This window comes from Halyomorpha halys, unplaced genomic scaffold (genome assembly GCF_000696795.3).
Source record: "Halyomorpha halys isolate HHAL.00 unplaced genomic scaffold, Hhal_1.1 Scaffold604.1, whole genome shotgun sequence".
Lineage (NCBI taxonomy): Eukaryota > Metazoa > Arthropoda > Insecta > Hemiptera > Pentatomidae > Halyomorpha > Halyomorpha halys.
In genome coordinates this window covers 376,321-392,282 of record NW_027105224.1, presented here as the reverse complement: position 1 = coordinate 392,282, position 15,962 = coordinate 376,321, and the positions used below count along the sequence as shown (strand labels likewise).

At 30.6% G+C, this 15,962-nt stretch overlaps 1 protein-coding gene across 3 annotated transcripts in view; it reads right to left on the bottom strand.

Moving 5' to 3' along the window:
- The window catches only part of LOC106684714 (FAS-associated factor 1), a 44,750-nt gene that overhangs the window by 22,639 nt on the left and 6,149 nt on the right, over positions 1 to 15,962 (bottom strand). For 2 of the 3 annotated variants that reach the window (XM_014426949.3, XM_014426948.3), the window contains exons 3-10: positions 13,577 to 13,814; positions 13,083 to 13,284; positions 11,729 to 12,044; positions 8,393 to 8,519; positions 5,243 to 5,388; positions 3,767 to 3,921; positions 3,523 to 3,659; positions 1,260 to 1,422 (exon numbers count right to left, since the gene is read on the bottom strand). In XM_014426949.3, the coding sequence (XP_014282435.1) occupies positions 1,260 to 1,422; positions 3,523 to 3,659; positions 3,767 to 3,921; positions 5,243 to 5,388; positions 8,393 to 8,519; positions 11,729 to 12,044; positions 13,083 to 13,284; positions 13,577 to 13,814 (1,484 nt within the window). Of the gene's footprint in view, positions 1 to 1,259; positions 1,423 to 3,522; positions 3,660 to 3,766; positions 3,922 to 5,242; positions 5,389 to 8,392; positions 8,520 to 11,728; positions 12,045 to 13,082; positions 13,285 to 13,576; positions 13,815 to 15,543; positions 15,702 to 15,962 lie in introns of those variants that run through there. The other variant, XM_014426950.3, reaches the window with a different exon arrangement.

Genomic DNA, 15,962 nt, shown 5'->3' with positions numbered 1-15,962 from the left:
CTATAAATGAAAAATAATTTTTAATGAAAGGAAGATGGGAACAATGTTAAAAAGGAATAGTCTTTAAAATTGGAGAAAAAATAGGAAATTTTGTTGTGGAATTTCAAGCCAAGACTTAGGGTAGAAATAGTGGATCATAAAGATTTATGTATATTGTTAAAAAAGAATGGGGATATACGGAAGGGACCTGTACCGCAAAAAAGAGGGGATTAAGAACAGGAAGAACTGGAGTTACAGGGTTAACATAAAAATCAAAGAGTTTGTTTTGTTACTGCATGTGGGAAATTGTTGTTAAATAGGATCTGCTTAATACATTGTTTGTTTATCTGGTGATACAGAGGGTTAGAAAGAGAAAGGGATTGGTGAATAAGGATCTTAGCAACATTGATTTTTTGGTGATAAGGGTATTGAGAAAAAAATTTGAGGAGTCAGACAGAATAGGTAGGGACCTTCCTCTCCGAAGTCTAATGTCTGACTGGATTAACCAAGGAGGGGGTAAAACTGTTGGTGTGTGTATGTTCGTTAGTGTACTGATGGTCTAAAGGCAGAAAGGGATAAGCACCAAAACGAAGAAATTAAGATCTTCTGTGGAAACAGTTTATGAATGATAGTTCTTTCATCTCACCCAAGGTTAATAAAAATTGTAATTAAATGTCTCAATTTTGTTTTCCCTTGCCTCAAACACCAAGTACGAGACGAAAGTTTAATACGAATGCATCTTTTATTAAAAATATAAAGCAAATTAAGAAAAAAAATTTTTTTAAATGTTTTTACCTAAATAGGTTTTAAATTTCAATAGATAAACAAAAACAAAATTAGTTAAAATATAAATATTCGTCTCACTAATTTATATCAGTAAACTAGTAAAACCCAAAACCAATTCATGATAGGGTACATTCTATAGGACAATATTTACAGAATCAAAAGACAGGAAACCAAAGTTTCACTTTTAATATTATTTTTAAGGCAAACAAATGCAATAATTAAAAAAAAAGAAAAGTTAAGAATATATAATAACCAGCACTAATATTAACATATAACTTATATAAACTATAAAATTTTAAGACAAATAAAAGTCGGAGTTGACTAAGTTAAAGGGGAGGTTTCTCTGAATCGGTTTTACCAAATTGTTAATGTCAAAATCCTGTGACATATTCTACATTAATTTCTAAACATTATTCCAGTTTTGTTATCACACAGTAAAATGTGAGGTTAATGAGTTAGTACTTAATGAAGTATTAACTAAAGAATAAACTAACCTATCAAGTTGCAAAGAAGCTTGGTATGCTCTATCCTGTTCTGACTTAATTTTTTCTCGTGCAGCTCTTTCTTCTTCCTCCTTTGATTCAGTTTCCTGGATTTCAGTGAAGACGTCAACTGCATGGATTAACATCGTGAGGAGCTCATTGATACCAATATTACCTGAAAATAATGAATTGTAACATTATAATATTTCTTAGTAACAAGCTTATGTGCATTATTGAAAACCCAGATTATTACTACATGTATTGTCAGTATTTAATTATGTAGGTGCAGCTATTGTTTCTAGCTGTAATCTAGTTCCCATGCTGCTTACTAAAACGAGGGGAAATGAATAAATAAAGATTATGTTACATAGTAAAATTCAATATTTTTTTTTAGTGATTGGTCCTTTTGTTTTTCATATCCCATATAGTTAATAGTAGTTAATTAGATGTATTTGGTTATTTACTCATTATGAGCATAAAACAGACATGTAAAATTGAAATTTAAATTTAATGAAACCACAAAGTACATTTAGTAACAAATAAAACATAATCTTGATGACTAGACAACAGAAAAAAATATATTTTGAATGATCTCAATAATTATCAAAAGTTGAATCTGACAGGAGCAAACTGTATATGACATAAAAGGGTGAACAGCTTTATAAAAGCTGAAAACAGAGAGCATGAAGTACTAAATACTGGACTAAGAAAATGTTATTAAGTGATTATTTTTCAATATCGGGGACAATGCTAAATGTATTTTAAAAACAGGATAACTTATATTATATAAAATGTAGTTCTTACTACCATGTAAGGGACTATCCCATAGATGGTAGATGGTCAGAACTTAAACTGTGTGACTAACAACAAGAAAGGTCTCCCAGGCTAATTTTCAGGATAGTAATGCAGGTCTTGATGCCCTACTTAATTTTATTTTTTTAAGAAATTTCATGAAAAGTAATGGATCTCTTTTGGAAGGAACACCATTATATCAAGTAAAACTAGTCCCCTATTTAGATCTCCAGATCCAAATCCAAATACCTGGGATTGCATCAGGAGATTTATGGAGTAAGTTGAAAATTAGGGATTTAAGAGAAGTGGAAGGTGCTTAATGCAGTAACTGAGTTATTTGATCACAAATGAGATTGAAGTCCCTTTAACACAGTCAATATCATTTAACGAGGTATTATATCACTATCATCATATAATAACATTATTGTTACAATAAGACCTGACTCTTAGATAGTCAATATTTTAACCGAGAGAGGCCTAAAAGCAGTTTACTTCAAATGGTAACCGAATATCAATCCTATCCACAAATAAAAGTTTCCAGGCATGAAATTTAAGATGCTCAAGGTTATTAAAAAATAACATGTATAAAACTTGTATTGTAGTAATCTGAAAATCTTTAATAGATGTGAGAAAAATAAAATGGTAGCTATGACAAATTTTGACGATAGCTAAATTATCAGCTAAGCGCCATTTATGGGCTAATTCTGGTTTCATATTTACATACCTTCCAGTCATTGTGTTTCTGTAGGAGTGAGAGATACGAGTTCTCAAAATGGTTCTATTAGATTTAGGGTGTAGAATATTGCATAGAATGTTGCCAAATAAGTTTAAAGAACTACATATTTACCAGAGAATATATTATATAAGGTTTTCAAGACTCAATAAGACAAGCTTTTGAACAGATGTTTTGAGAATTTCAAGAGATTTAGGACATTTTCCTAGATTAATTTGAAACCTTTATCACTTGTACATAATGTAACTAAATTCCAGTGATTACAGTATCATTCCCTCTCCATTTGAAGATAACGATAAAATATATGCTTGTTAGTTCTTAAGGCAGTAAACAGCCACTAAACACTCATAAAGCATTGACTTATATCTCAAATTCAAATTGACCTAGGAGAGTTCAATTTATATCATTTGATATACTTCAATGTCCTTTTGATACTATAAAAATTTGAAGAAGATTAGTTGAATTTCCTAAAGTGATGAAAGATTCAGCAATTATCACAGCTTTTCCGAAAAATTGAGTAGCACGAGCATCATGACTACAATTTAAGTGGAATATTCACTGTTCATAAAACAAGGTGGTAAATAGTGGATAGAAACACAGACTATTTAATATACTACATCACACAAAAGACTATCTTATAATATTGATCTTTAAACAACCTGTACTCAAAGAAAGCCAAATCGCAAGTAAATGACCTTTGAAATATTTATATGAAACCTTATTGAAAATAACCCTTCTCTCAGAACTTACCATAAATTACATTCAGCAATTCAGTATTGGCACGAGACCTTGAAATAATGACGAGAGCTGGCAAAAGATCAATGCTAATGCTTTGCACAGTTTCAGTAACAGTGCTGCCAAGAAGTCTTGTTACGGATGACAGGAACCTATGACAATAAGTATATGATTAATTCTATAATTAATAATAAAATATATAATCAAGCACACCAAATACTTTTATCCATCAAGTCATTAATAGAGCCCGATAGCTTACATTTCTCTGTTTCCTTGATTTGTTATATCCCAACCCCATACAACAAAATAATTGGCGAATGTTTGAAGCACTGTTTCAAAACCAAGGAGCTCTGTACAAAAAACATTTGTCAAAACACTGCCATCATGGTGTAGGTAAATAGCCAGCATTCGTCTCTGTAATGAATCAAAATGTTACGAAAATAAGAACAACACATACAATATACTAATACTATTAATCTTAGAAATTAAAAATGTAAAATCTATAGAGATCAACTATATATTTTGAAGCAGTCTGAAGAAAGTAAATTAATAAATAAATATGCATTCACCAGGTCAAAATAACTGGATAATATATTAAGTTTTATATCAATGGAAGAAATATCTGAAATCAACCTGCAATGGTTTGTATCTCTGAATAAATTAAAAATAAAGTAGGACTAACTTACACATCAAAGTGCACATACAACTAACATAAAAGATGACAGATATAAAATTAGAGTGCTTCTCCACTCCTTTGAAAAATAAAATTGTTCATATAAACATTGTTAAACTAAAAAAGAAGCTAAAAACAATCATCACAAAATTAAGTTTTTTTTTTTTCATAATTCATGAATTGAACAAACATAAACAATAATCAAATCAGTTTTGAACAGTAATGGAGAGTTTCCCAAACATTTGACATCTGTCCACCCCTGCATGACACTTATTACCACTTACATACACACATGCTCATACATACACCCCACATATATATGTTAATAATAAAAAATAAATGTACATTTATTTATTACATGAAAAACAACATTAAAAGATAATACAATCATAATAAAATATAACAAAATGAAACATTGGAAATTTCATTATTATCCATTTGTTGATTGATGCTATAATTTAGTTTAGAAATCCCAGACTTCAAACAATGATCTAAATACATAGAATCACAGCGTCCAGGGAGGGCACAGCTATGTATAAAGACAAAATTACACATACACAGTATTACCAAGTAATGAAGTTTTGTATTTTATTTTTCTACATTTGTAAAGTATTGGAACTACATGGAACATGAGCTAAAGGACGTCCTAAATTATAATAGGCTGATTGTGAAAAAGAAGATTCAAGGAACCTTCTTGATGTTTACAGCTGGAGGACAACTGCACTATACCGAATAAACTGGCAGCTTATAAAGCAGGGGCTTAATAAGCAGTCTAGTCAAGTAGTAAACTCATCACCATCCCACAGGCTCCCTCAGGAAATGGTAACAATGAGTATGAAGGTGATTTTTTAGTGAATGAATTTTTTTTTTTGTTACATATCTTACACTGTTGTGAACTTTAGTCTGTTTCCTCTTAAACAAGATATTTCTCATAAAAAAATTTGGTACAGTAATACAACCACACAACCATGGAATGTATACAAAGGAGATATTATAATATAAGAGAGTGATTGATAAGAAGACAAGAAGTCTAAGGTAAAGTTAAAATAGGCTGAAGCTCACCTCCCGTGCTGGACGAAAACAGGCTTCTTTAATGGCATCTTCTAAAGTACCAGGAAAAAAACTAGGGGCTGAATGCCCATAGCGTTGATTATATCCATCAATAAAATGTACAGACCCTGCAGTTTCATCGTCTACATTATCTGGAACTTTAGAAAACAATGTAAATTAATAAATTTATCATTTACAGCAATTGGAACATAATGTAAAATAATTGATAAAGTATTTATAGTTTTATTTCACTGGTCTATGATCTTATCAATCATGGAACGAACAACAAACTTAAGAACTTGAGAAGTTCACAGAAATAAACCTTCAGGGTGTTAATTTAAAAAATTAATTTTTTGAATATGATCATTCGATAATATGCTATGGGTTTTTCAGTTTTCAAAATAAGTAAAACAATAAATAATTACAAATAGTATAATGAATTAAACATTTTTGATATATGTTTCTCTCTCATTATGGCAATACCGTGGAACCTTTCAACAAATCTCGATGTTTTTTTTTGACCTCCCTTATTAAAAATTCATTAAATTGAAGACTTTATTGTATTGAAGTTCAGCATATGGATTATGATGACTACAAACTCACTATATGAGGGGTACACACTCTTTTATTGACCACTATATAACAAATTGTAGGGAACCTCAACATTTGGAAATTCAACCTCATTAAAACGCTTAATATATGTGGTATTAGAAATAATAAACATATAATTATAGAATCATGTAAACTATCTTACTTTGCGAAACTAGAAATGTAATGGTACTTCCTATATTAATCACTGTACATGAGATATACATTGAAATAACATATTAAAATAGTTACAGTAACTTAAGCAAAATGTTCCGTTAATTTAATGCTTGATAAGTACTATTTCCATTAGTTGGCCATCATTACTTAATGACACATACCATCAATTTCAATTATAAACAAAATTTATTGCAGTAGGTCACGAAATAGATAAGACTAACTAAACACCTGGGAAGGAGTGGGAAAGGGTTCCCAATGATTTATGACCAGATTTGTCCATTCATTTTAGTGAGGTAGACAAATAGACAATATATTACATAGATGATATTTTTGCTAATAGAGGTTACCATTGAAAAAATTTGTGGCACAAAAGTAATTATTTTTCTGAATATTTTAAATTTGTTATAATGAGGTTTGTTTACATGCTCTTTTCATTATATAAAGGAAATTTTTTATTGAATGCCATGTCTTGTTCAAGAGGATTTAACATGTTGAACACAGGGGATCTCCTGGAAAACCACAATTTTTTTTTGTTGATAATTTATTATTTTTTAATTTAAATAAGAATTATGTAGTATGTAAAATGTAATATTTAGTCAAATAAAAATTAAATAACTGTTTTTAACCATGAAAACTATAGTCATCACCACCGTATGCCACTGGATCTATGTATGCTAACCCATAATAATCTAATGCCTGTCATATCATAACATATAATGATTGATCAAATTTGACCAGAACAAAATTCATGGTATAAAATAAAAGAAATAATTAATAATTGAGTCAGTAAGTCCATACAAAAAGCTCTGACAAAATATGAGTTACCTTATAATATAATAAGATCATCTCAATTTTTGTGATCTCTCATTTTAAAGACATTTAATTTTTTCACTAAGCTAACTTTTTTCTCAGTTAACTATGGCATTCTCAAAATTAATTTATTGTTTTACCAATGATATAATAAAAAGCACCACCTTTCCCAAATGTAGTTGTCCCCCATGTGTGTTTTATTTTGTGAGCTAGAGTTTTAGTTAAAAGAGATTAAAAAAAAAAAATTAACTCGTGAATTAGATACAAAATACTGTATCTAATGATATAAGAAATACTTTATGTGCATTGGATTGAACCAAAATATTCACTTTTATTTCATTAACAATGAAATGAATGAATGAGGCTGTAGTAGTGTCTATATACAACAAGAAGGGAGATTCAACGATATGCAGCAACTATCGAGGGATTAATCGGCTTAACACATATAACATATAAATTTTTTTCCATATCTATGTACAACAAGCTCCTTCCATATGTTGAACAAAAACTGGGTGATTATCAAGGTGGGTTCCGGCCCAATAGGTCTACTATTGATCAAATCTTCGCCCTGAGGCAAATCTCTGAGAAGATGAAGGAATATCAGCAGACAACTTGGATGCTGTTCATTGATTTTCGGGCTGCCTACGATACAATCATAAGAAGTGAGCTCATAGTGGCCATGCATGAACTGGGGCTTCCTAGATAACTCACCCGATCAGTAAAATGCACAATGGTGAGCACAATCTGCCAAGTAAAATCCTGTAGATTATCAGAGCCTTTTGAAGTGGAAAGTGCCCAGCAATCATAAATAGAGTAGGAATAAATCAGGAAGGAACAATATTTACAAAGATGACCCAAGTTCTGGCCTATGCAGACGACGGTAGATCCCTGCAGACCATTAGGATGACTTTCGAACCAATGGATGTCGAAGAAAAAAAGAAGATTATGTTATTGGGTAAGAACACCCACTGGACCAGAGGCAGACTCGCTTTGTAATGGGCCCTTATAATTTCAAAGTGGTAAGCTTTTCTTACCTTGGCTCTATTATCAATGAGAACCAGGATGAAGAAGAAGAAGTTTAAAGCAGAATTGCCAAATATTTCTCCATTTTAAGGCTAATCAAAAGCAAAGTTGTTAGCCGTACCACCAAGTTCACCCTGTAAAAAATGTTGATAAGGCCTATCATAACATACAGTGGACCCGGACCCTAAGCAATAAAAGCATTAACCTGCTAGACAGGTTTGAAAGAGTAATTCTGAGGAGAATCTTAGAGCCTGTATGTGAGAATGGTAATTGGCGAAGAAGGAAAAATGGTGAATTGTTTGAGCTCTACAAGGAATGTAGCATCTCCTCATACATCAGGATACAGAGCTGGACAGCAAAAGAAGATATCATTAACAATATTTTACAAAAACAATAGTGATATTTTAATGTTCATTACAAACTTTTTAAAACAGTAATTTATCCAATTTCATAGCTAAAATATAAAAGAGATAATTGGAACGAGTGAGAATAACACCAATTAAAATTTTAAGATATTAAAAAAAAAAAAAAAAAAAAAAATATAGAAAACCATATAATACTAACTCAAAGGTGATGGCCTTGAAGCTCGGGGAGTAATATCATTGAACATTTCTTCTTCAACAGCAAAACCTTCAGAGGCGTCTTCAAAATCTTCAGGGGAGCTGTCAGTATCAGCTAGATCAATGAAGATCTGGAAAATGGGATCATATTAATTAGGTTATACTAAATGTTTATCATTATCACTAAATTCAGGGAAACAATAAATTTGTTGCATTTCAAATTTCATAACACTAAATTGATGGAATATGTCAATTTCATCAATTTTAAACTTCATATCTATCAAATAAAAATGATAAAATATATATTTTTTCAAAACTAGTTTTAGTGATTTATTGCTATAAATATCGACTTAAATTACTTTTTATCATAAATCTGACTATAGCTGTCTAGTTCATAAAAATCTGTACAAATAATTTTAAAAATTGGTTTCAACAAACAAATTTCTGTAAATCCTAAAACTCTTACTAAATAGTAAGAGTAAATAAAGTAAACAGTAAATAGGTAATTAATTTGATAATTAATGAATTATATTACAAAAACTAACTAACCATGGAAATATAGCATGAAAAAACTTAAGCATAACTCTATGATTTGGAGACTGTGAACTGTAAAATTCAAGGCACTTATAAGTTTATTGGATTAAATTTAAAACAAAGATGGAACCATAAAACGTACAAGGTCAGCTTGTGATGGGATTTGAAAATGAATTGAATAATTATAAAGGTTTTATCTATAGTTTAATTAAAAAGTTTTTTTACCTAACTTAAGCTGAAGACTTCAGAACTTCATCTTAATGTTCAGAGAATACCATTTGATCAAGGGCAAAAGAGAGCTTATAAATGATTATGAAGAATATTCTTTTATCTATTGTAAAAGAATGGTACCTTGTTTGGTAGGATTAATCAATCATTAGATCAAGAATTATAAGGAGACATGCTAATATGTAAGAACTGATCATTCATGGACATAGTATAATGGAGTAAATTCTTATACTGACAGACCCCTCATGAAACAAGGCTCAGGCACTAGTTTATGGATAATGGATGAACCCAGTGGGGGGACAACAATATTTTTAGACAAATACCAGTCTTTCAGGCTGAGCTGATAGGAATTTATATTGCAGTCCAAATCTTCATACAATAGAGAAAGAAGAACAAGATAATCTCAATATTCATACCCAGCCAGGCAGCTGTATCACATATGTATGCCATGAGCACTAAATAATCTTGATAAATATTGGTGGAAGAATCTAATTCATCTATCTGGATGGAAGAATCTAAAAGAAAACTAATTAAATGTTTTCCACCAAACCAGTAAGGTAAAGGTTCAATGGGTTGCTGGACATCCAGGTATGTTAGAAATGAGAAAGCAGACAGTCTTGAAAGGAAGGGATCAGAACAGGCACCCCTTGCACCAGAACTTGAAGTATAAGTATCAGTTCAGCTAAAAGAACAATGAAGACGGCAATAGACAGAATGTCTAAGCTCTATTGAATTGATCCTAATATATTGAATGATCCTATATAACATTTATAGCTTTGAAAAGGCAATTTGCTTGCTTTAAGAGTGTGATATAATGGCACACAATGAGACTGTGGTGCATAGATGCAAATAGAAAAACAAAACATGGAAAATACTTATGTATATTCAAGTCCTAACTGATAATGGAGACGAAATGAAAAAATAAGAGTTCTATGTTGAGCCCAAAATAGAAGTCATTGTGTAGTAATAGTCATCATGTTCAAGGAATAATACTAAGATGGGATGACTAACAATTAAGTGTGAACAATCAGAAGAGCAGAAATAGATTCGAATCATCTAAGCTATTTAATGATCCCAAAATTACCAAGTCCAAGAAATAATACACAAAAAATATGGATAAAGATTCCAACTTCTCAAACCAATAAAGAAATATGATAAAAAATAAAAGTTTATAACAAAAACTCAAAATACTTAAAATAATGGAAATGTAACATAAAAAATACTATATTTATGAAAGGTTGCTAGAGCGAATGCAAAAACATTGATTCAGAAATATATCATAAATCTACAAATCACTGTTAATGAACAGATAATAAATGATAAGTCAGTAAAAATATATTAAGGTAAATATTAGTAAAAATATATAAGGTAGATATTAAATGATAAGACAGTACAAATTCAGCGACATTTGATATGTAAGTGTTTGAAAATAATTAATTATATCATTTATGATGAATTGTGGCTTAATCAGTAACTTGACCCCTTAACACACAGTTTTTAAAAAAAAAAAACCGGCCAAAAAAAAGTCAATTTTTTCAATGTAAGAAAACACAATTTGGAACATTGTCTTGACAAAAAAAGGATCAAAATTTTTATTTTTAGATTTTGATCTACATTGGAAAAAAGAGCCAAATATTGCAAAGTTACATGTACATCAACTTTTTTTTATCTTTCTTTTCGATTTGCTATTTCAGAAAAAAACATTTTTATCAGTCAAAATATTTATTTATACTTTTCCAACATAAATAATAATTTTAAAATAAATAATTTAATTTCTATCCATTTTAGTCTCAACACATTTTATTTTTCTTATAAGTCTGACATTTCGGCCAATCTGACCATCCTCAGGGACAATCTTAATATAATTTTGGAACTAAATGATTTAAAAACTCAACTTCATACAGGCTATTCTGCCCAGGTCAAAACAACAATTTCTAATTAGTCAATATTCACATTAAAACCAAAATTAAAATTCATTTTTCACAGTCGGTATTTGTTAAAACTTTATCACAAACAATCAATTTGTTGTTTATATTGAATTATATTGAGTGTGCACAGGCACAGTTTAGCCTGTTTGAGCTCAAGCGTACAAGTTAAGGGTTAAATTGGCCTTAGATCAGTGATTTATCACCCCTGGTGGGCACTGCAGCAATTCGGTGATGGGGGGCCGCCCCAGGGTGATGGCCACAGGTGTATTTGGGGGTGATGAATAACTACAAGTTGTCACGATCAAAAATATTCCTCCTGACAAACATAGAGCCGAGGATTACTAAATTGGTAGTAGCAGACCCGGTTCATCCTTCTCATTAAGATGATTTTGAATGTTTTAATTTTTTTGTATTACATTCTATTCCGAGTTCAATAAATAGTTTCATTCTAAGTCCAATGTTTCTAATTTACACTTTTCTTTACTATATTTTACGTATTAAAATTTAAAAAAAAAAAATTGATTTTCAGGGGATGCTAAATAATATTTTTCCTGGAAAGGGGGAGGTAGGACAAAAAAGTTTAGGAACTATTGCCTTAGATGAAAAATCTTACATCATGTAAAAAAGGAAAAAGTAAACATATTACTTACCGGTGAAGGCGGAGTGGTATCAGTGCTTGATATTGAAATGACTGAATTATTCAGAGGGCTTTCTTCAACCACATTGCTACTCTGAACAGTCAGACAATGGAATGGCTGGTCAAGGTCTAATTCAAATAATTTGGAATCATCAGTGATATTTTCTGGCCATCCACACCAAATTTGATGCCTTGCAGGAATATCAGTTAAGGTAAAAGTGTCAGCTTTCACCTGAGCTACATTTCTATCACCAGGTAATTTTAAGTTGTATTCTTTATTATTGAGCTCATCATAAATTTTGAGAACATATATTGTCTCAGAGTTATCACTAAAACATAAATCCAAAGAGATACAGTAAACAAAATTCCTTTTTTTTTTTTTAAATACATTTTTAATAAAATAATATATCAATAAAATTACCAATTGGCTTGGCATACACATACTTTAAAAAATCGAAAATAATCTGAACAAAGCAGTAGAACCCATGTTAAGTGGGAACCTTGGTACTGAGACACTAGCCAATTCATTAAAGGAGTGGCAACTATTGGCTTTTCACCATTAGTAAGTTAAGAAAAAGTATAGATTTGAAGAATTAATAAAAAAGGAAACTAAATTAGAGGAGGGTTTTTCAGGACGAACTGAAGCTAAAAAAAAAAGTGAATTGTTATTAATAGAAAATTTTAACAAGAATGTATACCAACTCTTTTATGAAATATGCAATAAATATATAGATTTTATTATGAGTTTGAAAAATATAAAACAACCGAGTAAGTACAATGAACAAATTAACAATGACAGGAAAGTTATGTTTTGAAAACCTCTCTTATTTTCTTTACTTTTAAACAACCACAAAATTTTAAATGAACATTTTTCAATTTACTCATTATTAGAACATTTTTCTCCTTCCTTTTCTATGCATTTTTTTTTTTTAATTTTTCTTACTAGGATAGTTAATCAGAAAAAAATTCAGTTAATGCCCTAACCAGCAGGGTTGGACAAAAATTAGTTGTGATAAAACTTTAGCTAAAATTATAATGGCTACAATGTTTCAATGGTTTATTAATAAATAAACATTGTATCCCTAGTGATTTTAACTTAAGTTTTATCACAAATACTTTTGTCCCAATTTCGCTAACTGGCAGTTTTAAGTTTCAGTTAATACTGAGAGATTTGTTAACAGGGGTTCTTATCTAAAATTATTATTTAGTATTATTACAATTATGCAAGTTAGGAAAACACTGATATAACAACTACACTGTTTGTTTTTATTAATGTGTGTAAAACTCTTAGTTTGAGTTTAGAATTAACCATAATGGTTTAGAATGAGAGACATTGATTTTGAGAATTAAAAATCTATCACACATACACTACTTCCATGAGAGAATCACCATGCTGATCAGCAATTACAGTATCTCCTTTCCTCTGGTTGAGTTTTAAATACACAACACTGGGTAAACTTAATTTGGATAGAGGAACAGTGTCAGACATAGGCTCCTCCAACCATCCGGTCAATTCTTGTTGACAAGGCGGTACACCTGCTTCTGAGTAAATGATAGTTTTTAGGCAACCTGAAAATTAAAAAACATATTAAACATACTGAGAGAATTCACACTAAATCAAGGTAAAATAAACTTAACATTTGAGAAATAGAAGTAAAAAAACTATGTTTCTATAATCTCTAAACAAAGTTATATTTATAATATATTTCACTGGTAATCTCATAACTCATTCAGCAAATGACTAAATTAAGAAAAGAAATCATTAATCTGAAGTTAATTTTTATAATATTTCAGTTTGTTAATAAGTTTTAACAAATGAGATGAAAATATTTTAAAGCTCTCTTTGTATTATAATACTTACCCACAGTTAAACTTTCAGGAACTTGAACTTTGATCTCATTATTTAGATAGAAGACATGGATATGCAAACTAGGTGTATTTTTATGCGAATCTCCTGAGGTGGAGGGCATTTCAATAAAGTCGGAACTGATTGTAACAGGTACACCATTAGTTGTTACTTGAGAAGTATCTCCAAGTCCAGTTTGTAACATTCTGTCTTGGTCATTCATTTCTTGAGGTAAGGCTGTCTTAATGGCACTCTGGTAAACAAAATTTAATTAGTAACAGTCAAACTTTCAAAACTGCAAAGTAAAATTTTCTACATGACAGTAGATATTTGAATTTTTATATATTTAAACTGCTACATAATAAGGCATTGACCTGAATTGGAAAGTTAGCTGAAGATAGAAGTCTAAAAACAGCTTTAGTATATCAATTCTTTTTTGTTATCCAAAAGTGATTTGTGATTCATTTTTTATGATACAATTAAGCTTTGTTAAATTAAAATGCATTAGTATATATTGCATCCAAATACAGTGAATATTTCCTAAGGGACATCTCTCTCTAACAGACAATCCTCAATACAGAAAAATTTAAACTGTCCTAGCCTGGAAGTATAGGAATTTAAATACCTTAGTAATGGATACTCTTTTAATAGACAAGGACAGCCAATTTTTTGTCAAAGATATAAATTTACTTCGCTTAATGGACACTTAATAAATATGTAAATATCCTGAAGATATTAAATTAATTGTTTAATTAATGAAACAGTTATCGTCTTCCTAAGGTACGATAAATTTGTAAAATGAAACCCATTTTATTAACTAAAACCTAAAGCCAAGACACTAAGTTCAGTTAATCTGTTTTGTTCAGTTTGTTGGAAAGCAGGAAATGGTGATAATCTGTTCATTTGACATCAGAAATAATATGTCATGTTTGTTCTGTTCCAAGTCATAAACCAAGGTGAGATGGTAGAGGAATCCTTATAAATATTAAATTCAATGTATGAGGCACTAATTTTAAGCAGGATCTAAGGTTTTTCAATTTATGATAGAATAATGTTTTCGATAGGGTGCTCTGTTCAAAAGTTATAAGGATTTCCCTATCTACTTTGTAAAAAATGCAATAACAAGCAAAATATCACCAAGAAATATACTTGTAGGGGAATGACACTGAAATGATGAATAATAAACCAGCCAAAGATGTTGATAACATCTTTGTCTAAGGATTTACAAAGTTGGGAATCCTAATGAATTATGGACACATCTGTAGAATGGATAATACCAGAAGACGGCCTCGTGGCAGACCCAGGTGCAGACACTCTGAGTACATTGGAAAACTAGGGGCAGAGAGAGGACGCACCATCCCGGAGAAGAGAACCATCCCTGACTAGCCAGGGACAGGGACCGGTGGGCTAGATGGACTGAGACTCTACGCTTGATGGCACATAGGAGTTAGAGGAAGAAGAAGAAGGAATTCTTATGAGTAATTAATTTTTTTTTACAAAGTGGAAATCTCAATAGATAACTGAAGTCCTTAGTCTTCAATTAATATGGTACTCCAATCCAATAAATCTACCTTCCTGAGAGACAACTGAGCTCACTCAACAAGTAGCTCTTCTTTCATTTAATGATCTAATATTCTTCAAGTTTTTATAAAACTGTTCATTTAATACAAATCCCTGTATACTATGAATAAAATCTATCCTAGTATGATTTTTTCAAGATAGTAAAAATTCTGAAATATAACAGTAAAGTCAATGAAAACAAAGTGCAAGTTAAAGGGGATAATCCCTAACTGGAAAACACTACCATATTTTCATGATTATATACATATATATAAATAAATCTGTACCACTACAACCCATGAAGAGTCAGGGGTGCAGCACTTTGTAAGGAAGTACAGTTACTAGACCAACAGTTGTGCAAGGAGGTGATTTGGTCAGAATCACACTCGACCGCCAGATTATCCCCAATTAAGGGTACCTACTTTATGAGGCTGGGTGGACTCTGGAAGGCTTCTGAACCCACCTGGGGTTGACTCACCAGCTACAGTAACAGAATAAATAATTATCTCTCACAGCCAGATTTGAACCTGGGTCCTTGAAGTTAGTAGCACAGTGCCTTACCACTGAGCCACACCACTCCTATATATATATATATATATACCAAATCATAACAGAAGAACAATCTACAATCAAGAAAAAAAAGATAACAAAGAATAAGTTATAATCAAGTATCATACAAAACTATATAAATCCTATAACTATTTATAAGACAAAAAGGAATATGCACATAATGAAGTATTATACAAAACTATATGAACTCTTTTATTCCTGATTTTTTCTGTGGATACGAAAAATTTCATGTATTGTAGGTTAAACTTTTATCTAAAAAGAAACAGTGATA